Below are 22,444 nucleotides of genomic sequence, written 5' to 3'. Positions count from 1 at the left end.
TAATGCGAAGCGTGAAGGATCACATCATTTTTTTCTTTCCATTCCCTGACCGGGGGGGGGGGGGGGGGACACCTCCTACATGGCCTCTGCTCTGACCATAGCTATGCACAAAAAATTTTAACTAACAATTCTAAGGGCGCTATGTCAGACAGGGGCATGCATTACAAAATAACAAACTTGGAACCTCTAACTTATCCTTAGTACACTACACTCGCTAAACATTTCATTATCCTACCTTCCTCAGGCATACAACAAAATCACATCATTCCATATAATCTTTCCTGGCTTGGCAGTCAAGCTCAGGATCATACAATTGTTTTGCTTATGAAAAAGTTTGTACATTTCTTTATTTATAACAACAATAAACGCAAGTGAATGCACTTTATTATTGCATTCGTGGGGGTCGGGGGTCTGGTCGTAACCGAACATAAGGGATCTGATCCTATATACCGGGGTTCGAGTGCGGTAGGCTCTCCTTCTCCATTTACGTAGGCGCATAGTCTGCACTACACAGCAGAGTATCGCCAACGCCAACAGTTCTTCGATCACATAGGACAGGGAGTACCAGGTTATGAACCTGGCACACCAGGATGATGCAGTGTCGCTGGTGACTGGGCTCTGGGTACTGCGGGGCAATGAACCATTAACGGCTGGGAGGTTTGAAGTCATGGGGTTCGCGGTCACGCGCAACCAAATGTCCAAAAGTAGTGCGTCGATCACGATGAAGGAAGTCCTCATGGCTGTTCTCTTTTCCTTTTCTTTCTTCTCTTCTCTTTATTTTCTCCGATCCTGGAGCTTCTGGAGTTCTGTAGGAACAAGCATAGTACCTGTAACTATCTTTGTTTAATATATGGTATGCTAGTGTGTCTGTCCTTTGGTGTCAATTATTCCCTTATAATTGGTCACTATGTGTGACTCCCTTATTTTTTTTTCAAAACAAGTTTTAGGACACGGCACACTTCCCAATCATGAACCAGTGCTGAGTTACCATCCAAATGTTCCAGGATGTAAATAGCATATGGCGGCAACCTAAAGGTTATCTAAAACAAATAAAAAACTTTTTGAAATGAAAGATGTCAAATGAGGTGCGTATGGGCCGCGACGGGTAAGAGATGGATGGAGTCCCCGGGTAGGACGGCTACCAATGCCGTATCTCCCCTACCCGACCGTGATTGACCAGCGGGGGGGGGTCCCCAGGCAGGGCGGGTCTCACGCCGTTTCTCCACTGCCTGAGCAACCGACAAGAACGGGCAAAAATGTAGTCATCGTGGTGGGGCTGCCATAATGGTTCTATCCTTCGAACCAGAAGGGCAGTTACAATCGGGCGTCTGATACCCGAACAAATATCAGCTGAAAAGCTAGTTCCTCTGAACGAGCGTGTGGTCTCTTGACCAGTATCTGCAGATAAGCTAGTTCCGCTGAACAAGCGTGTGGAAAAAAAATTCTCCTGTCGGACAAACAACATTGAACAAACTTACTAACAACATAAAACATTCTGCAGGTTCCATCAGAAAGGACAACACTTTTCCCAAGCGGTTCCTTTAAAACATCATCTGGACACCTCAGTTCTCGGTTGCGAACAGGGTCGCAAAGGGGTTGGCGGTTTGGGAGTCAGACCCGAGGTCGTCACCTTCTCCCGGGTGCCAAACTCTGGAGTGGATTAGGGCTGAAAGGGCTGCCTGGTGTGAGTTGGGGTCGCTCTCGTCGTTGCGGACGAGGCGGTATGTGTTGTCACGGTGCCAGTAACTGGTGTCTAGTTGGGTGGGGACAAAATTGGGGTCGTCAGTGTGGTTCGGTGGTCGGGTTTGTTCAGAAAAGTGATCCGGATGGGATCACTTGGATCGTAGTTGGAGTTCGGAGTCACTGGGCGTGGGTCCGTTTGCATGGGGATAGTAGGGAGGAGTGCTGTGGCTCTCGCCCGAGTCCCAGTCGCTGTCTCTGCTGCTGCAGTCTGTGGGCGTTCCGGGGTGGAGTGTATATTTCGGGGGTCGAGTCCGTGGCTGGGCTGGATGTCGTGGGGGTTGGTCGGGTTATGTTGGCTGTGGGCGGGGTGTGGTCTGCTGCGTCAAGCATGACGTGGTGTGCGTGGTTCGACTGTGCTCCATAAGCCTTTAACTGGTTGATATGAAACCACGCAGTCTTACAATTGGGGTACTTTATTTTATAAACAGATGGGCTTACTTTGTCCGCAATGGAATATGGACCCGAGTATTTTGGTGCCAGGAATGTGCTGGGGTTATACACAGACAGCATCACTTGCTGTCTGATATCGTACTCTGTTGCATGCACTGTCTTGTCGAAACAAGCCTTGCTCTGTTTCTTCTTGGTGCCCAATTTTACCGCGGCTGCTAGCTGAGCCGTTTTAACATTAGCAACTAATTGCTCCACGGCTTTCTCGTATGTGAGGGCCGTTACTTCGGGGCTGGTCAGGTCTAAACCTAACAAGTATTCTGTCCCTTTCATGGGGCGTCCGGTCATGGGTGTGTGTGGGGACACCATTTTAAAAAGTGTAAATCTGGAGATGATAGTTGACTGTGCCAACATTTTTGTGAATGTAAGAAAAACTTGTTAAAAGAAAAATTGTTAAGATAAAGAATTAATTAAGTTGTAAATGTTATACAAGTTTGTGTTAAGCAAATCGTAAATTTAGTTCTGAGTTGAGATCAGAGCTAAGCTTGCAAGTTGCAGTAATTCAATTTGAATTTTCAAACATTTTTAAGTTTAAAAAAAAAAAAACACTGTTAGAACCTTTTCAATCGCTTTGCCAAAAAAACCCCAAAAAAACGCGCAAGTAGAGACAGGAAAGACGCGGGTCAAACAAGAGATGAGCTACGTAGTTCAATGGCTGGCCTTGAATTGACAGAAAATAATTAATTCAATAATTTAGAAAATGTTCACTAAAAGTTCCGACTGCACCTGTAACATTGTCTGCACTAATTCCAGAACCAACAGAGTATAATAATTGATATCCAGTCACTGCTCCCAGATTCCAATTATGCCAGTAACTCAAGCCCTTTTGGGTGATAGTATGGGTCCTGATTTACCATCTTCACGATCAGTAGAGAAAGAGGAGCTCTGTTTCGCAAGCCCAGTTAGCTCTAGAACCAGATCTCGGACAGCGAGAGAAGGGCTTGATCTTCACCAGAAACAATTAAGTATACCACCTAAGTCCCTCCAAACTAAGGTGAAACCGCAAGGTTTGTAGAACAAAGGAAGCTGCAACAGATGATTTTGAAGAGAAAGAACTCCCTCTAGTGACAGGGAGAGATGTCGAAGAACCAGAGGAAATAGCTAGAGTGCCCCCTGGTGAGATTCGGAGACAGTTGCCGATTAGGAAGATACCAAACCCACCCAAAGGGACCCTCAGCTCCTTTTTATGGCGCACCGTATGCATCAACAGCTTTACAACCGCCGCCCCCTCTGAGGGGCCATTGGTCTACTGGGAGACGAGGACGGGGCAGATATAGAGGGAGCAATGCATGTTATAATTGCGGCCGTGCAGATCACTGGCAACAGGAATGCCCCTTTAAAAGACAGGCAGGAGAAGGAGATTACCCGACCCAAAGGAGGGGGTACCCACCAAGGGGAGGACAGGTGAGATACACTGACTTCTTCCAGGAAAACCCTTTCCCAACACAGGATTGACTAGCTAATTTAGTCATAAGGACTCTCCAATCGGACAGGGAACCTATTATCTCTCTGCAGATAGGAGATCAACATCACTCATTTGTAATCGACACTGGAGCAGCCATGTCTTCTGTGCAATCAGAACTTCGACTACCACTATCCGACCACACGCAGCAATTGTCGGGGTTCCAAGGACAGGTGTGTGAGTATCCTATTTCTGAACCTGTGACAGTCACTGACGAGAATAAGTCTGCAGATCATCAGTTTGTAGTGACTACTGGATTGGACTGTAACTTGTTGGCCCGAGATTTACTGTGTATCTTCCAGCTACAGCTAGAGTGCGGAGACGAGGGGGTAACGGTTAAATCATGGAGGATGAGACAACAGTGCTATATTTCTATCACCCCCAGTGGTGGACGTTAGACATTGAACATTCACTGCATCACGTTACCCTGGCCTATGACAGAACTGGACAAAACAGGGAGTTGGAGGACAAATACCGGCCATTAATTGGGACCGAATGGCCACTCAAGGTTACAGCCACAGTCACGGGAAAAGAAGGTACAGCCGATTTTGTTACAATACCACCACATTTATGGCCACAGTCAGCTTCGGTAAGCCCTCATATTACACGTCAGGTCCACGACCAGTACCATGCCAGGGATCTGGGGCAAATGGTAAGGAGGGCAGTGGATCATTTGCATCCAACAGAAGTACGCACTTCAAGTCATGCCGGACGGCACTACCATAAAATATTTTGAGGTCCCTGAAACAACGAACACTCGACTGCAGCATCACTGGGGACATGATGTGTTGGAATATGTCAATCCACAGGTCTGGGCGGAATACCCATCACAAGTGGGAAAGACAAATGTTACACCTATAAAGGTAATGATTAAGGATCATGTAAAGCTACCTTCCATTCGGCAATACCCCCTGAAATCCCAAGCTGCTCTGTCAATAGACAAATTAATTCAAGAGCTGTTGCAACAGGGTATTGTGGTCCCTTGCCAATCAGAATGTAACACCCCCATACTTGCTATGCCTAAACCAGCCAAACCAGACCAGTACCGATTAGTACAGGATTTACGTTCAATCAATGCCATCGCATAGCCGTTACATGCTCTCACCCTCCAACAGGATATTACGGTGTATAGCTCCCACTCGGTCATCGCACTATTGGGGCAACTGCAGACTCAGCATCTTACCGCAGCTCGTCAGAATAGGTATGAGGTATACCTTTTGAACAATCCACGTCTGACATTTAACCACTGTACCACTATCAATCCAGCCTGTTTTCTTCGTGGTCCCCCTGTCCATGAAGACGCACCTGGCCACGACTGTTTAGCCTTGATTCAGGAAACTACCACAATAAGGGGCGATTTGAGTGACATTTCGTCAGAACAACCTGACATGATTATGTGTGATCAAATATCCCACCGGGGTTTAGTTAATGACTTACTGCAGGCCCTCCTTATGCCCGCGCAGATTTCCGTTATTAAATGCGCTGCCCACACAAATGGTACAACCCCAGTTGACGTTGGTAATGAACGAGCAGATTGTGCAGCGCGGACAGCCACGCAAATTCAGCAAGTGATGGTGCCTAAAATGTTAAGTCAGACTAAACGATCTACTATTAATATGTCTGCTTCTGACAAGTCAATGCCAACCATCCAAGACGTCATAAGGTTACAGGAGGACGCTCCTGAGAGTGATGAACAAATATGGAAACGGTTAGGTTGTACATATGATTCTGTTTCCTCTTTATGGACCACGCCAGCACATCAGACTTGTATGTCTGATGTACTGGCTTTATGGGTCATTGAATGTGTACACTTTGCAACTCATTGTGGGGCTCGAGGGACTAGTGATTTTTTGCTGGACACTTGGTGCAGGGGTTGGCCCAGAGCATCAGTAATCGGTGTTTGATTTGTCAGCAATATAACACCGGAAAAGGTATCCCTTGTGGGATGGGGCAAACCCCGTTGCCCAGTGGTCCCTTTGAGACGCTCCAAATGGATTACATTGAGTTGGAAAGGTGTCAATGTTATAAATATGTTTTGGTCATTGTGGATGTGTTCAGCAGATGGGTCGAGGCGTATCCGACTATCGATAATAAAGCTGCTACTGTGGTTAAAGTCTTGATGCGGGAAATCATTCCCCGGTACAGTAGACCAGCTCAGTTGAGTTCTGATAACGGGCCTCATTTTCTTGGACAGATTAACCTGCCTCCCTTCTCCAGTGCTATTTTACAGGTGTGGAGCATGATGGGGTGGCTACGCACCGTCTGTGTGATATTTGGCCTCACCTCGCTTGGAGTGTTACTGGCGATGGACATGGAAAAGGGGAATATTATCTATGTTTGTAACCCCAACCAATCTACAAGGATACATCACCTATGCAAAGGTGATGTTCTTCGCTGCCCCCCTATACGAGGACATGGTATCGACTCATGGAAGGTCGTCAAAGTTAAGGAGAATGCAGGACTCATGAAGCAATTGCACCGGTCCCGGCGATGGGAAGGGAATATTATATGGACATTGCCTTGTTTTTGGAATACATGTAAATTTGATTTTGGATGTGTTAAGATTGGTGCAATAAAGCGTAGGAAGAGGCTATGAGAAAGAGAGAGGGACTAGAGAGAGGACGGGGCGTGTGAGAAGGGAAGTACAGCTAGAACGTAGGTTACCGGGAGATACACTTAAGTTAGTTAAAGGCCAAACTGAGGAAAACCCGGGTAGTATGAATCTCTTTTACCAGATTTACCACCGCTTGTATGGCCAGGGACGGGTTGTCTGCTACCCGAACCCCGCAGCGGTGTCTAGGTTATTTTCTGTTTCACCGCTTTGGGGCACTCCCCAAACGGTGGTTCATTGTCAGCATTCCGAGCCACTGTCTGAGCAAGTCACTCTTCCTTACGATCCGGGTTCAGCACCACCGGCTATTTGCCTTCCCCTTCCTCGGGATAATTCCCATTCACAGTATGATAGGCTGCAACGGTGGAGGGCGTACATACCTAGCCACTTCACTCCCAATAGGGATTCCCGGTCGTACGAGAATTGTTTCCGCAGTGAAGGATACGGCTGTTTGCTGGTAGAGGTGGAAACGAATATAACATGTCTGTTCCCCACCTGTACGGACAGGAGGTGCCATATCACCCAGGCGTCTGGCCAATGTATTTGTTACAACACCACTTGCGTTCCATTGAACGCCGGCCTCCAGCTCCTTTGTGGCTGGGCGAATGTCTCTCATATCACTGTTGGGACTAGGGCTTTCCGCATTGCTAGGCGGCCCAAATGGGCATTTCAAAGCTGGATAAACTGGGCTACTGGGGGATCCTTACGCAACCAATATACTGATTGTGATGCTAGCCTGCACACGGAGCAAGGATACTACTTTTTATTTAATGGCACAGCGACCAACGTTTTGTCACCCCCATTTCCCCGCCAAATTGCTATAGGGACTCTAGTCCCTACCACAGTCCCCTGCCCTTCGGCGTGGCAGCTGCATAATCAGTTAGCACGCCGGGCAGTCTCTGCTGAATTTTGCGAGAACTGGAAAAAACCTCAGGTTCTCGCACCCAACCGGGGCCACTCAGCCGGGTGGGGGATTCTGAGCGTCTTGACACTGGGAGGTGTGGGGGGTTCCTTGGCTGTCAGCGATAGGAATTATTTTATTTGTGGCCTTACCATCTTGGGAAATGAAACCTTGGGAGCCCTCGGGGCAATAACCAAGGAATTGTCTCAGCTACGGTTGTTTGCAATGCAGCACCGGTATGCTCTTGACTATCTTCTGGCCCATGAGGGTGGGGTATGCGCCATAGTGCAGGGCAAGTGTATCCTGGGAGTTCAGGACTTGACCGCTAACATCACTAAATTTATGGATCATATACGGGATCACCTGGACGGAATGCAGGATCCTGGCTCTTGGGGTAACTGGGGATTTGGAGGTTGGAAGGACTGGTTGATAAATATGGCCATGTATTTAGTGGTGGCTATCGTCTGCATCTTTGTGGGCCTAGCTATCCTTAAATGTGTGTTGGGTAGAATGCGGGGTGCACTGGAACAGATCAACGCCCCTAAAATCTTAACTGTTAAAATCCATGAGGGTGCAGCAGATGAGGGGGGGCTAAGCCAGGAATTGGAAATGCAGCGACGGATCTTTTTAGATGAGGAACCGTAGCTATAGATTGGGTAGTTCGGTTATCATGGAATGATAAAAGGAGGGAATGACGAATGTGATATAAAATAGTTACTTTAGAGATATTAATTAATGTAATGTAGAGGTAGGCCAGTCTAATTCTGGTGAGTTCACAGACAAAGGATTTCAGACCGCATGGAAAAGCAGGAAGAGGTGTGTCCACCAAAGCAGGAGAAAAGGATGCTGAGTAATAGGGGCCAGAGGAAGGGATTGGAAGTGAGCCAATCAGAATAGATCAAACAGGTCAGGAGGGATATAGGATGACCTATGGGCGTCGAGTATGTGAAACTTGATACCATTTGAATTGATTTGCAGAGATCCCTTTGTCTCTTTGTTCATTCGCTTTCCTGGATGTCAGGGAGACCCAGTATCCGAAGGTTCTTCCTTCGCGCTCTGTTTTCTAGGGCCTCAATCCTTTCAATGCACTTTTTGTGGAGCGCCTCGTGCGTCTGTGTTTTGACCGCCAGGCCCAGGATCTCGTCCTCGTTATCCGTCACCTTCTGCTCCACCACGCGGAGCTCTGTCTCCTGGGTCCTTTGTGCCTCCTTGAGCCCCTCAATTGCCTGTAGCATCGGGGTCAGCACCTCCCTCTTTAGTAGCTCCACACACCGTCTCAAGAATTCATCTTGCTCGGGCCCCCATGCCGCCTGGGCTTTCTCCGCCGCCATCTTGTGTCTCCTCCCTTTCTGTCCCTCTCATTGAGGATTCCTCGCGCTGCAGCCGCCGCCGCCGATATTTTCCTCTTTCGTTGGGGGGGACGACTCCCTATTCACTCACCCCACACCGGGTTTCGTCGCGCGAAAATTTCCCGTTGGGGCTCTTAAAAGAGCCTGAAGGTCCGTTGGAGCTGGAGCCGCCGAAACGTGCGGCTTAGCTAGTCATCGCCGCAACCGGCGGGGGACAACATTTGCTATCCTCCAGTCTTCTGGCACTATTCCTATTGACAAAGGTGACTTAAAGATCAAAGCCAAAGACTCAGCAATCTCCTCCCTAGCTTCCCAAAGAATCCTAGGATAAATCCCATCTGGCCCAGGGGACTTATCTATTTTCACCCTTTCCAGAATTGTTAACACCTCCTCCTTATGAACCCCAAGCCCTTCTAGTCTAGTAGCCTGAATCTCAGATTTTGGAAATATAAATCCCCTCTCCTTCTCCGCCTCTGTTCTCAATCTTTTCTCACTCTCCTCCCCCCACAGAGGCCTGAAACGTTTCTGGCCCAGACCTGTGGAAGGTTCCCTTCCCTGAACTACATCAGTGAATCAGTTGTTCTTTTATGAACATCTAGCAGTTTTCAAGGTCACCTTTTCCTAGTGCCGGCCTCACAAATGACCAGATTTCAGCTCAATTTCACAATCCACCATTGTGTTTTTCTGGATTTTCTCTCACTCCTTTTTTCTGTCTAAACTGATTTCACAGGATATTGGAAGGGGAAGGTTTGCATTCGGGAAACATCACATCAGGATCTGACGGAGTCGCTTAAGTTATCCTTACTGAATATCAGCAGGTTTTGAACATAATATAAGAACATAAGAACTGGAAGCAGGAGTAGGCCATCTGGACCTTTGAGCCTGCTCTGCCATTCAATGAGATCATGGCTGATCTATTGTCGACTCAGCTCCACTTTCCCGCCAGAACACCATAACCCTTTATTCTTCAAAAAACTATCTATCTTTATCTTGAAAACATTTAATGGAGAAGCCTCAACTGCTTCACTGGGCAGGGAATTCCATCGATTCACATGGAAGGAAAAAACACCATTCACAGTGGAGAGAAACCATAGATGTGTTGTGTGTGTGGACGAGGTTTCAGCCAATCTTCTGGCCTGTCAAGACACAAGCGCAATCACACTCGCGCGGAACCGTGGAAATGTGGGGAATGTGAGGCGGCATTTGGTTTACCGTCTGAGCTGGAAACTCATCGACGCACTCACACTGGGGAGAGACCATTCATCTGCTCCGTGTGTGGGAAGGGATCTACTTGGTCATCAAACTTGCTGACACAACAGCGGGTTCACACTGGGAGAACCTGTTCACCTGGTTTGTGTGTGGAAAAGGATTCATTGATTCATCCAAGCGACTGAAACAGCAGCGAGTTCACACCGGGGAGAGACCATCTGCCTGCACTGAGTGTGGGAAGGGATTCACTCAGAGATCCACCCTGCTGAGACACCAGCAAGTTCACACTGACAAAATACCTTTCAAATGTCTGCACTGTGTGAAGTGCTTTAAAAGCTCTGGAAAACGGATGTACCATCAACATGTTCACACTGATGGGAGACATTTTAAATGCCCAGATATGTGAAATGTTATGAAGGCTCCTGGGAGCTGATGTCCCATCAACACATTCACACTGATGAGAGACCGTTCAGGTTCTCTCGCTGTGGGACTGGGTTCAGGCGATCATCTCAACTCACTGTCCACCAGCGGATTCACACTGGGGAGAGGCCATTCATCTGATTGTGGGAAGGGATTCCTGCAGTCATCCGCCTTGCTGAAATACTAGTGGGATCATATTGGGGTGGTACAGTAGCACAGTGGTTAGCACTGTTGCTTCATAGCGCCAGGGTCCCAGGTTCGATTCCCGACTTGGGTCACTGTCTGTGCGGAGTCTGCATGTTCTCCCCGTGTCTGCGTGGGATTCCTCCGGGTGCTCCGGTTTCCTCCCATGAGTCCCGAAAGAGGTGAACATAGAACAATACAAGAGCAGCACGGTGGCGCAGTGGTAGCACTGCAGTCTCACGGCACCGAGGTCCCAGGTTCAATCCCAGCTCTGGGTCACTGTCCGTGTGGAGTTTGCACATTCGCCCCGTGTTTGCATGGATGTCACCCCCACAACGCAAAAGATGTGCAGGGTAGTTGGATTGAACATGCTAAATTGCCCCTTAATTGGAAAAGATGAATTGGGTACTCTAAATTTAAAAAGAACATAGAATGCAGCACAGGAACAGACCCTTCGGTCCTCCAAGCCTACGCCGACCATGATAACTGCCTAAACTAAAACCATCTGCACTTCTGAAGTCCATATCCTTCCACTCCCACCCTATTCATATATTTATCTAGATGTCCCTTAAATGCCGCTACCATACCTGCTCCCACCACCTCCCCAGGCAGCATGTTCCATATATTTCCCACCGTGTAAAAAACCTGCTTTGCACATCTGTTCTGAACTTTTCCCCGCACACTTTAAACCCATGTCCCCGAGTACTTGACTCTCCTACCCTAGGAAAGAGCACCTGACTATCCACTCTGTCCATACCACTCATAATCTTGTAAACCTCTATCAGCTCGCCTCTCAACCTCTGTTGTTCCAGTGAGAACTGACCGAGTCTATCTAACGAGCTGTTGGGTAATTTGGACATTCTGAATTCTCCCTCCGTGTACCCGAACAGACGGCAGAATGTGGCGACTCGGGGCTTTTCACTTCATTGCAATGTTAATGTGAGCTTACTTGAGACAACAGAGATGATTATTATTAAAGACAGACCTTTCAAATGTCTAAACTGTGGGAAATTCTATAAAACGTCCAGGGAACTGATATCCCATCAGCTTGTTCACACTGATGAGAGACCATTCAGGTGCTCTCACTGTGGGACGAGATTCATGCGATCGGAGCAACTCACTATACACCGGCGAATTCACACTGGGGACATCCAATATTTCCTCAAAGTTAAAATTCTCCATCCCTGGTAACATCATCATAAATCTCCTCTGCAACTGGCAGCATGAGGTCCCCAGGTTCGATCCCGACTCTGGGTCACTGTCCGTGTGGAGTTTGCACATTCTCCCCGTGTTTACGTGGGTTTCGCCCCCACAACACAAGGTTGTGCAGGGTAGGTTGATTGGCCACAATAAATTACCCCTTAATTGGAAAAAAGTAATTGGGTACTCTAAATTTAAATAAATAAATAAATAAATCTCCTCTGCAGTCTCTCTCGTGTGATCACATTCTTCCTGTAATATGGCTGTGGTCTAACTGGTGGTTGATGCAGTTCCAGCACATTCTCCCTGTTCTTATAATCTCAGCCCTCGGCTACCAAAGGAAACTATCCCACCTGCCTTCCTAAGCACCGAAGAGAGTGAGTGGCAGCTGAGAGAGACAGAGGGAGAGAGAGGAAGCAGAGGGAGTGAGAGACACCAGAGAGAGAGAGGAGCACCAGAGACTGAGAGGCAGGAGAGAGAGAGGGGAGAGAAGAGAGAGACAGTCGAGTCAGTAACATGAATAAGTAATGGAATTCAGTTCAGACACAGATCTGCATTAACTGACATCACTTTATTGACAGATTGGCAAGGTAGTCACTGTACTTGAATCAATGTTATTCACTTTTGGAATTGAATGAATAAAGGGTCAGATTAACTATATCACAATCACCCAGTATCAAATATGTCTGTTTAATACAGAACAGGATTAAACCCAGTGTCCAATATTAGAGGTCTCTGTGGCTGTTGGACGCCTAGTTTCGCTGACAAGTCCACAGCTTCAATGAACTTGTCTACCCAGGGTCTGTTTCTAAACCCTCATCACAACATATTACCTGGTTAGCTATTGTATCATGGTCGGACAGCTAACACAAAGTTCAACCAGAAACTATGGTTCTTCTTTCTACTGATTCCAGCTCCGACAAGCGGTCACAGCATCTCCAGCCTTCAGCTCTGTTACTGGGCTGTCATTGACATGAGCAACAGAGAGACAGCAAGTTGCCTGAGGCTTAAATGGGAAGTTGAAACTTGTGACTCAAGACCAACTGTGTAAGATGGTTGAAAAGATCAGGAATTTTGAAAGATAAATTCTAAACCCAGTGAACAAATAATGAGTCATAAGACAAAAACTTCAGGTTTTATGACTTTTACTGCAACAAACTAGAAGCAACAATGCCTAAACACTATTTTTATAGGGAGCGTATCCCTTAAACTACAAATAGAATGTTGCCCTTTTACTTTTAAGACAATCAAAAATCACACTCCATGGTTTTGTCGCTGAAGTTGTCACTCAATTCTCCTGGAACCAGCCCAATGTGATTCTTCGTTCCTGTGTTTACTTCCATTCTGTTCCTTTGCCTGATTGGCAATCCTTAACCCCAGAAGTGTATTTTGCAGTGATGGTTCTCCTGATGATATTCAGGTCCTGATAAACCAAGTGACTCTTCCAAATCCTGAAGTGGCGTTAGGTTTTTTTCTGCAAATCTTCATCTAATATCCTGTAAAAGGAATTTACAAATGGAAATTGAGATCAGGCAATTCTAGTTTCCATCCAACACACTCTCCCTCCATTCTCAGTCTGCTGTATGTAATATTCATCCTCCTAATTCTCTAAAGGTGCTGATTCAGGCTGACTGACAGATCCCTGCTTCCCGTTTTGGAGAGGCCTGAAAATCTCCATGCAGGCTGCCAGACAGAAATATGTCTATGTTACTGAACTCAAAATGTGTGCAACATACAGACTGGATTCACTTCCTTTCTCTTCAGCTGCTGCAAGTCACCACTGTCCCCTCAGAATGAGGAAAGAAATGGAAAGATAAAGTAGACTTGGAGCGGCTGCTGCCTCTTGTGGGGCATTCCAGAACGAGAGGTCATACATAGTCTTACGGTAAGCGGTAGCAAATTCAAAAGTTTTAATTTAAAAAAAATAAATACATTTAGAGTACCCAATTATTTTTTTTTCAATTAAGGGGTAATTTAGTGTGACCAATCCACCTACTCCGCACATCTTTGGGTTGTGGGGGTGATGTTGCCCAGAGGAGGAACTTTTAGTCTGAAAACCATTGATCAACCTCAACAGTGTGACATCACAAAGGGGCTCATCCTCTAAATCAGCCAATAGGAATCAATCCACTCCGCGGTGACGTCATTGCATGAGCGCGCACACGCCAGCGCGCGCACACGCGATCCCCCGCCCCCATCCTCTGTTCCCTCTTCCCCCAACACATTCTCGAGACGGTTTCCAGGGAACCGGCTGACAGTTCCGGCCGTCGGTGATTTCCCCTCCCCTGACCCGGTACTGCGCATGTCTCAGGGAGAGGGGACGCGGCGCATGCGCAGGGATGCTTACTTCCGCTGACCTGCCCGCTCAGGTGTTGACCAATGGGAAGACCTGGAGGACCGGAAAGATTCTGCCTCTCCACCAATCAGAGCTCTCCCATTGTCTCAATGCGGAAGCCGGACATGGAGGTTTTTGCCGAACAAAGCTGTTGTTCCTCCAACCCTGAATGAGCTGGAGCTTCACACAGACTCCTGTCACCAACATCTGTGAGTAAAACACTTTCTATTCTCATTCTGACCGTCAATTGGTAACTTGCAGCAACTGAATGGAAAGGAAGTGAATCCAGGGAGGGTACAGACTCTGGAAAGGTTGGCCCAGGTCTCTCTCTCTCACTCTTAAAGACATTGACATCCTTTCCTCCCTCAGCTTGACACATTTATTTGTCTGGCTAAAAGGATGGTCTCTTTCCCAATGTTCACAATTAAAGGGCTGGTTTCTCCAGGAGATGGCTGACATTAAAGGGGCCAGTAAACAGGCCAAATCCAACCCAGCCAATTACTTCCCTGTCGGAATACTCTCCATCATCAGCATAGTGATGGAAGGAGTCATCAAATGTCCTATTAAGTGGCACTTATTCTACAATAACCTGCTCCTGGACGCTCAGTTTGGGTTCTGCCAGGGTCACTCAGCTCCTGACCTCATTACAGCCTTGGTTCAAACTTGGACGTAAGAGCTGAATGCCAGAAGTGAGGTGAGAGTGACTACCCTTGTCATGAAGGCAGCATTTGACTGAGTATAGCATCAAGGAGCCCCAGCTAAACTGGAGTCAATGGGATTCAGGGGATAACTCTCCACTGGTTGGAGTCATACCTGGCACAAAGGAAGATGGTTGCGGTGATTGGAGGTCAATCATCTCAGCTCCAGGACATCACTGCAGGAGTTCCTCAGGGCAGTATCCTAGGCCCAACCATCTTCAGCTGCTTCATTAATTATCTCCCATCATAAGATGAGAAGTGGTGATGTTTGCGGATGACTGCACAATGTTTAGCACCATTCTCAACTCCTCAGATAATGAAGCAGTCCATGTCCAAATTTAGTAAGACCTGGACAATATCCAGACTTGGGCAGATAAGTGGCAAGTTACATTCGTGCTACACAAGTGCAAGGCAATGACCATTTCCGACAAGAGAGGATCTAACCACCACCCCTTGACATTCAGTGGCATTCCCATCGCTGAAACCCGCCACAACCAACATCAAACCTTCCACATTCAAACCTTCCACCACCGACAAATATTAGCAGCCGTGTATACCATTTCCAAGATACACTGCGGTAACTCCTAAAGGTTCCTCAGACAGCACCTTCCAAATCCACAACCACTACCATCTAGAAGGACAAGAGCAGCAGATACCTGGGAACCTCACCACCTGGAGGTTCACTTCCAAGTTACACACCACCCTTACTTGGAAATATATTGCCATTCCTTCACTGTCCCTGGGGCAACATCTTGGAACTCCCTCCTTAACAACACAGGGGATGTAGGGCAGCATGGTGGAGCAGTGGTTAGCGCTGCTGCCTCACGGCGCCGAGGTCCCAGGTTCGATCCAGGCTCTGGGTCACTGTCCGTCTGTAGTTTGCACACTCTCCCCGTGTTTGCATGGGTTTCACCCCCACAACCCAAAGATGTGCAGGGTAGGTGGATTGGCCTCACTAAATTGCCCCTCAATTGGAAAAAATGAATTGGGTACTTTAAATTTATAAAAAACAAATTTTTAAAAAACAGCACGGGATGTACCAACACCTCAAGGACTGCAGCAGTTCAAGAAGGCAGCTCACCACTACTTTGGAAGGGCAACTGGGGATGGGCAATAAATGCTGGCCTGACCAGCATTGTCCACATCCTGTAAATTAATTTTTAAAAATTTACTATCAGACAGAGATATGTCTAGTGTTGTTATGTGGTATGTATTATATATATTATTGGTTCTGTAATAAAATACATGTATTATTATTTCTATTTTTGTAATATAGTACTGTACCTACATTATATATTTCCAGTCATACAGTCATTGCAGCACTGACAGAATCCATTTGGGAACTCAAGTCAATGCTGACTCTCTGTACAGCAATCCAGTCAGTCCCATTCCCCCTCAATATCCCTGTTCCCCTGCAAGTTTATTTTCTTCAAGTGACCATCCTATTTTATTTTAAATTATTGATCAACTGGACTTCCACAACCCTTGTGGGCAGTGAGTTCCCTGTCATGACCACTCCATGACTAAATAAAATTCTTCCTCAGAATTTCCCTATCTCTAATCAGTAAATGTAATTGTATGGAGATTCTCTACTCTTGTGCAGGTTTTAGTGAGTTTAGATTTGTTGATCAGCACCTTCAGGAAAATTGGGAGGGAAAGTAAGTGAATACAGTCTGTTTATTACACACATTTTTCATCCAGTAATATAGACATATATCTGTCTGGCAGCCTGCATGAAGATTTTCAGGTCTCTGTGTCCAGGACAGGAAGCTCGGATCTGTGAATCAGCCTGAATCAGCGCCTTCAGGAGAATTGGGAGGGTGAATATTAGATACAGCAGAGTGAGAATGGAGGGAGAGTGTGTGGGATTGAAATTTAGAGCATTTCAGGGAAAGAGAGAGGAAAGAATGTTCGATATTATCTAGAATTGTCTGTTCTGAATTTCTATCCTGCACTGACAACGATTACTATTTCTGTTTGCAGGAAGTTAGAACGAGAGGAGTTTCAGGCCGATATCTCAAACTAAATATCATGTCAAGAACTGACTGAGTCACTCAATTCTTGGGAACTGAAGATCATCGGCCTTTGAATCTAGAAGGAGAAATGTTTGTCTATTCTGTCTGCTTCAAGATATTTTAAACATCAGTGTGTCTGGAAAAGCACTGAGACACACACACACACCCGTGTGAGACTATTACAGAGCACTGACTGTGGAAAGAGCTTTAACCAATGACACAGCCTGAAAAAATACTACACCGTTCACATCAGGGAGAGACTGTATAGGTGTTCTGTGTGTGGATGAGGCTTCAACTGATCGTCCAACGCGGTGAGATCACCCGGACCATGGAGAGACCATGGAAATGTGAGGATTGTGGGAAGGGATTCAAAGGCCCGTATGGGCTGGAAAGGCATCAATGCAGTCACACTGGAGAGAAGCCATTCACCTGCTCTGACTGTGGGAAGGGATTCACTCAGTTATCCAGACTGCAGAGCCACCAGAGAGTTCACACTGGAGAAAGGCCTTTCACCTGCTCTCAGTGTGAAAAGAGATTCACTCAGATTGGCAACCTGCGGAGACACGAACGAGTTCACACTGGGGAGAGGCCGTTCACCTGCTCTGACTGTGGGAAGGGATTCACTCAGTTATCCAGACTGCAGAGCCACCAGAGTGTTCACACTGGAGAGAGGCCTTTCACCTGCTCTCAGTGTGAAAAGGGATTCACTGACATTAGCAACCTGCGGAGACATGAACGAGTTCACACTGGAGAGAGGCCTTTCACCTGCTCTCAGTGTGAAAAGGGATTCACTGATAGTGGCAGCCTGTGGAGACACGAACGCATTCACACTGGAGAGAGACCTTTCACCTGCTCTCAGTGTGAAAAGGGATTCACTGACATTGGCAGCCTGCGGAGACACGAACGAGTTCACACTGGGGAGAGGCCGTTCACCTGCTCTGACTGTGGGAAGGGATTCACTCAGTTATCCAGACTGCAGAGCCACCAGAGTGTTCACACTGGAGAGAGGCCTTTCACCTGCTCTCAGTGTGAAAAGGGATTCACTGACATTAGCAACCTGCGGAGACATGAACGAGTTCACACTGGAGAGAGGCCTTTCACCTGCTCTCAGTGTGAAAAGGGATTCACTGATAGTGGCAGCCTGCGGAGACACGAACGCATTCACACTGGAGAGAGACCTTTCACCTGCTCTCAGTGTGAAAAGGGATTCACTGACATTGGCAGCCTGCGGAGACACGAACGGGTTCACACTGGAGAGAGACCGTTCACCTGCTCTCAGTGTGAAAAGGGATTCATTGACATTGGCATCCTTCGGAGACACGAACGAGTTCACACTGGCGAGAGGCCTTTCACCTGCTCTCAGTGTGAAAAGGGATTCACTGACATTGGCAACCTGCGGAGACACGAACGAGTTCACACCGGGGAGAGGCCATTCATCTGCACTGTGTGTGATATGGGTTTCACTCAATTATCCAGCCTGCTGAAACACCATGTCACTCACACCAAGAGCAGGCCCTTTAAATGCTCTGACTGCTGGAGGGGTTTCAAAAGCTCACAGCGACTGATGTCCCACCAGCGCGTTCACTCTGAGGAGAGACCGTTCAGCTGCTCTCACTGCACAAAGAGCTTTAGAACCTCATCCAACCTGATGAAACACGAGCGAGGCCACACCGGGGAGAGATAGTTCACCTCTCCGACTGGGAAAAGATTCACTCGGTCATCACTTGCTGAACCACAATGTCACTCACACCAATGAGAGACCCTTTAAATGCTCTGACTATGGGAGTGGGTTTAAAAGCTCTCGGGTACTGATGTCAGACCAGCGCATTCACACTGAGGAGAGACCGTTCAGCTGCTCTCCCTGCACAAAGAGGTTTCAAACATCATCCACATTGCGGAGACACCAGTGAGTTCACACTGGAAAGAAGCCATTCACCTCTCACTGTGGGGAGGGATTCACTCAGTCGTCCAACATGCTGAGACACCAAAGGGTTCACAAGTGATGATGGTTAGATTCTGCTGTTATTCCTGCTGTTAATCACATCCAGGACTGAACCTGGAATGGGTGGAGAGATTTGTCTTCTCATCAACTCCTCCTGCTGCTAGGATGTGGCGATCCTGGCGAACTACTGCTCCCTGGACCTGGAATACCCGACTGTGAAGTGCCATCCAAACTACATTCCATGGAGTTCACTTCTACCATCATCACGGCGGTTTACATCCCACCCCAGGCGGAAGTGAAGAAGGCACATCAAATAAAACATCAAAACATAATAAAGAGAGTTAAACAAAAACATTAAAAAATATTAGGAAATGAATAGATGGTTCAGAATTTCTTAAAGCATGAAAACAGAACAAACTTTAGTCATGAAACTTTATTCTTAAAGAAATTCTTATCAATGGTCTAACCCCTTATTGGTTTCAAATTCTCAGCTGAGGCTTCCTAATTTATTCAATTCTAGAAACTGAATTTAAGAATTTTACTGCACCAATTCTTAAAGGTACCAATAAAGCAATAAATCTGTAATCTATCAATGAGCCTCTTCCTTTGACCTAATGGAATCTTTAATTTTTCTTGTTACTGAAGCCCACTGGAGGCAAAGTCATGAGACTGCCAAGTCCAGCAGAAAGAAACCCTCCAACCCTCCCTCTTCACCAAGTGTCAGAATGAACAAAATGCAGTCCTGGATGTAATTGAAGCAGAAACAATAACAGCAGAATCCAACCCCTGGAATCAATTGTGAACTTGTTGGTGTCTCAGCAGGTATGAGGAAACACTGAATCCGTTCCCACACTGAGAGCAGGTGAATGACTTCTCCTCAGTGTGAACTCATTGGTGTGACTTCAGGCTGGATGATTGAGTGAATCCCTTCCCACACTGAGAGCAGGTGAACGGTCTCTCCCCAGTGTGAACTCGCAGGTGGGACGTCAAGGTAGATAATTGATTGAATCCCTTCCCACACTCAGAGCAGCTGAATGTCTTCTCCCCAGTGTGAACTCCCTGGTGTCACCGCAGTGTGGATGATTCACAGAATCCCTTCCCACACTGAGAGCAGATGAACGGCCTCTCCCCAGTGTGAACCCACTTGTGCCTCTGCAGGCTGGATAATTGAGTGAATCCCTTCGCACACTGTGAAAAGTTCAATGGCCTCTCCCCAGTGTGAACCCTCTGGTGTGTTTGCAGGGTAAATGACTGACTGAATCCTTTCCCACACAGAGCAGCTGAATGGTGCCTCCCAGTGTGAATGCGCCAATGAGCTTCCAGTGCAGATGGTGCTTTGAATCCATTCCCACAGTCCCAGCATTTCCACTGTTTCTCCATGTTTTGGGTCTCCTTGTGTCTCCCTAGGTCAGACAATTGAAACCTTACCCACACAGAGAACATTTGTACAGTCTTCCCCCGCCGCTGTGAATAGTGCGGTGTTTTTTCAGGCTGTGTAACTGATTAAAGCTCTTTCCATAGTCAGTGCACTGGAACATTCTCACTCGGGTGGGTGTTCTCCAAGGGATCAAGTGACTGTCAGATCAAGAGGTGATGTTTGAGATTTCTGTCTGTAATTACTCCTCTTCTAATATCCTGTAAAAACAATTTACAAAAGTTATCACTGTCTGTACAGGATAGAAACTCAGAACAGACAATTCTGGTTCCTATGGAACATTCTTTCCACTCATTCCCCACATGCCGTAAATCTGCATCCCACACACTCTCCCTCCATTCTCACTCGGCTGTATCTAATATTCACCCAATTCTCCTGAAGGTACTGATTCAGGCTGATTGACAGATTCATGTTCACGGTTTCCTGTCCTGGACACAGCGACCATAACAAATATGAGCTGCAGTCGGCCATTTGACCCACTGAACTTTGGCTCAACCCTGTATTGAGCCCAATCGCCGATTTAGCTCAGCACCATTTCCCCACATTATCCCCCATATCCCTTGGTGACTTCAACATCTCTCAACCTATCAATCTCAATCTGGAAAATATTTGATGACTGAGGCTCCACAGTCCTCTGGAGTAGAGAATTCCAAAGCTTCACCACATCCTCAAGTGAAGAATTCACTCCTCATCTTAACTTTTCAGTCCATTTTCCTACCTGTTCCCCGTGACCCTCAACTCTCTCATCAATCAGAAATCTATCTAGTTTCACAGCGCCGAGGACCCAGGTTCGATCTGTGTGGAGTTTACACAAAATCCCCGTGTCTGCGTGGGTCTTATTTCCACAACCCAAAGATGTGCAGGGTAAGTGGATTGGCCATACTAAATTGGCCCTTAATTGGAAAAAACATTATTTGGGTACTTTAAATTTAAAAAAAGATGTTTTGGTGAGGGGGGTGGGGGGGAGGTGTCACAATCAAAACCAATTACTAGCCACATGTACCTTGTCATGTTGGGGTCAATGTCCACCCCTTCACTTTTCATCCCAGTCCCAGGAGGTTGGAGACTGGGCTCTGGAGAAGTAATGGTGGCCGCAGCTCCCACAATTCCCCCGTGCTGAAGAAACTGCTCTATCCACCGCACGGGCGAGCGGATAACCGGAACTGCACATGTCCAAGAGAGAGAGGCCCTCAATTGAAAAAAAAAAGACTGGGCACTTTAAATTCCAAAAAATATTTCTGTCCAATTTCCTTGAATATATTCAATGAACCCAGACTCCACTGGTTCCTGTGGGAAAATAATTCCAGAGATTAACAACACTCTGAGGGAAGAGATGACTGGAATTATATAACGTAGCTACAGATTACAAAACTAGAAATAATAATCAATGTACTTTACACAACCATAAATAATGTATCTAATCTGTACCATATAACAACACTGGACATTTCTTGATCTGATATTAATTTGCTGTTCCCTTAATGGTCAGCCATCTCTGGGAAACCAGCCCTTTAATTGTGAACGTGAGGAAAGAGACCATCCTTTTAGCCAGACAAATAAATGTGTGAAGCTGAGGGAGCAAAGGATGTCAATGTCTTTAAGAGAGAGAGAGAGAGACCTGGGCCAAGCTTTGCAGAGTCTGCACCCTCCCTGGATTCACTTCCTTTCCCTTCAGTTGTTGCAAGTGACCAATTGAAGGTGAGAATCAGAAAAGAAATGGAAAGGGGGAGAAAAGAAATGGAAAGGGGGAGAAAAGAAAGTGTTTTACTCACAGATGTTGGAGACAGCAGGCAGTTTCAGTCCGTGTGAAGCTCAATTGTCATTCACACAAAACCCGCGCTCTGATTGGCTTAAGGACCAGAGTCTTTCCGGTCCTCCCAGTTTCTCATTGGCGAACACCTGAGCAGGAAGGTCAGAGGGTGGGCTCTCCTCTGCGCTGCGCAGTTCCCTGTCTCCCTTGGACATGCGCAGGTGGAGATGGAGAACACCGAGCGGCTTCTCGCTCTGGCCGGAAGCGTCAGCCGGTTGCCTGGAAACCTTGTCTGCTGATGTGCAGGGGGTGGGGAAACAACGACTGGGGGCGGGGCTCGTCTGCGCCCGCCGGGCCTGCGCACTGGAACCCGGAAACGTCTCCGCGGAGCAGTGATTCAGGCAGGGCTCCGTGGGACGTCACAATGACTCAGATGGGCGTTCCCAGCACACAGTCTCCCATTGGGAGCAACATCCCTGGTCACAGAAACAAAATATTGCGGATTGGACAACAGCTCAGCGTAAGGAGGTCAAATCCCTGTCCGCCCCCTCATTGTCTCCATGAGTGACATTGGCCAATAGGAACTTGTGGAGGATTGGATTGGCGCTGATCCTCCATCCAATCAGAATTTGGGGCCTGTGTCACTGGCTGCACGGAGTTTCCTTCACTGTCTGCCCAGCAAACCTGCTGCTCCTCTCGCTTCACACAGACTGAAACCTCCTCAAACCCTGTAAGTAAAACACT

The 22,444-nt window shown here is 47.1% G+C and overlaps 2 protein-coding genes and 1 long non-coding RNA gene across 5 annotated transcripts in view; 1 reads left to right on the top strand and 2 right to left on the bottom strand.

The window, feature by feature from the left end:
* Positions 1–22,444, bottom strand: part of LOC140418045 (uncharacterized) — a 78,306-nt gene that overhangs the window by 13,555 nt on the left and 42,307 nt on the right. The gene's annotated exons all lie outside the window — the stretch shown is intronic.
* LOC140422359 (uncharacterized) lies at positions 12,654–22,249 on the bottom strand. 3 transcript variants are annotated; one of them, XR_011947407.1, is made up of 3 exons: positions 21,723–22,249; positions 20,954–21,237; positions 12,654–13,021 (listed from the first exon to the last, which is right to left on the bottom strand). It is a non-coding gene; the product is annotated as an uncharacterized lncRNA (long non-coding RNA). The 3 variants fall into 3 exon arrangements; XR_011947406.1 differs by lacking the exon at positions 12,654–13,021 and adding an exon at positions 19,239–20,150 and having other exon boundaries at positions 21,723–22,219; XR_011947405.1 differs by lacking the exons at positions 20,954–21,237; positions 21,723–22,249 and adding an exon at positions 13,522–13,928.
* LOC140422325 (uncharacterized) lies at positions 13,942–19,104 on the top strand. The gene is made up of 2 exons (XM_072507353.1): positions 13,942–14,069; positions 16,542–19,104. Exon 2 carries the CDS (start codon positions 16,857–16,859, stop codon positions 18,255–18,257), a length of 1,401 nt encoding a protein of 466 aa, XP_072363454.1. The 5' UTR covers positions 13,942–14,069; positions 16,542–16,856; the 3' UTR covers positions 18,258–19,104.

Source organism: Scyliorhinus torazame, chromosome 5 (genome assembly GCF_047496885.1).
Source record: "Scyliorhinus torazame isolate Kashiwa2021f chromosome 5, sScyTor2.1, whole genome shotgun sequence".
Taxonomy (NCBI): Eukaryota; Metazoa; Chordata; class Chondrichthyes; order Carcharhiniformes; family Scyliorhinidae; genus Scyliorhinus; species Scyliorhinus torazame.
This window is presented reverse-complemented; position numbering and strand designations above follow the sequence as displayed.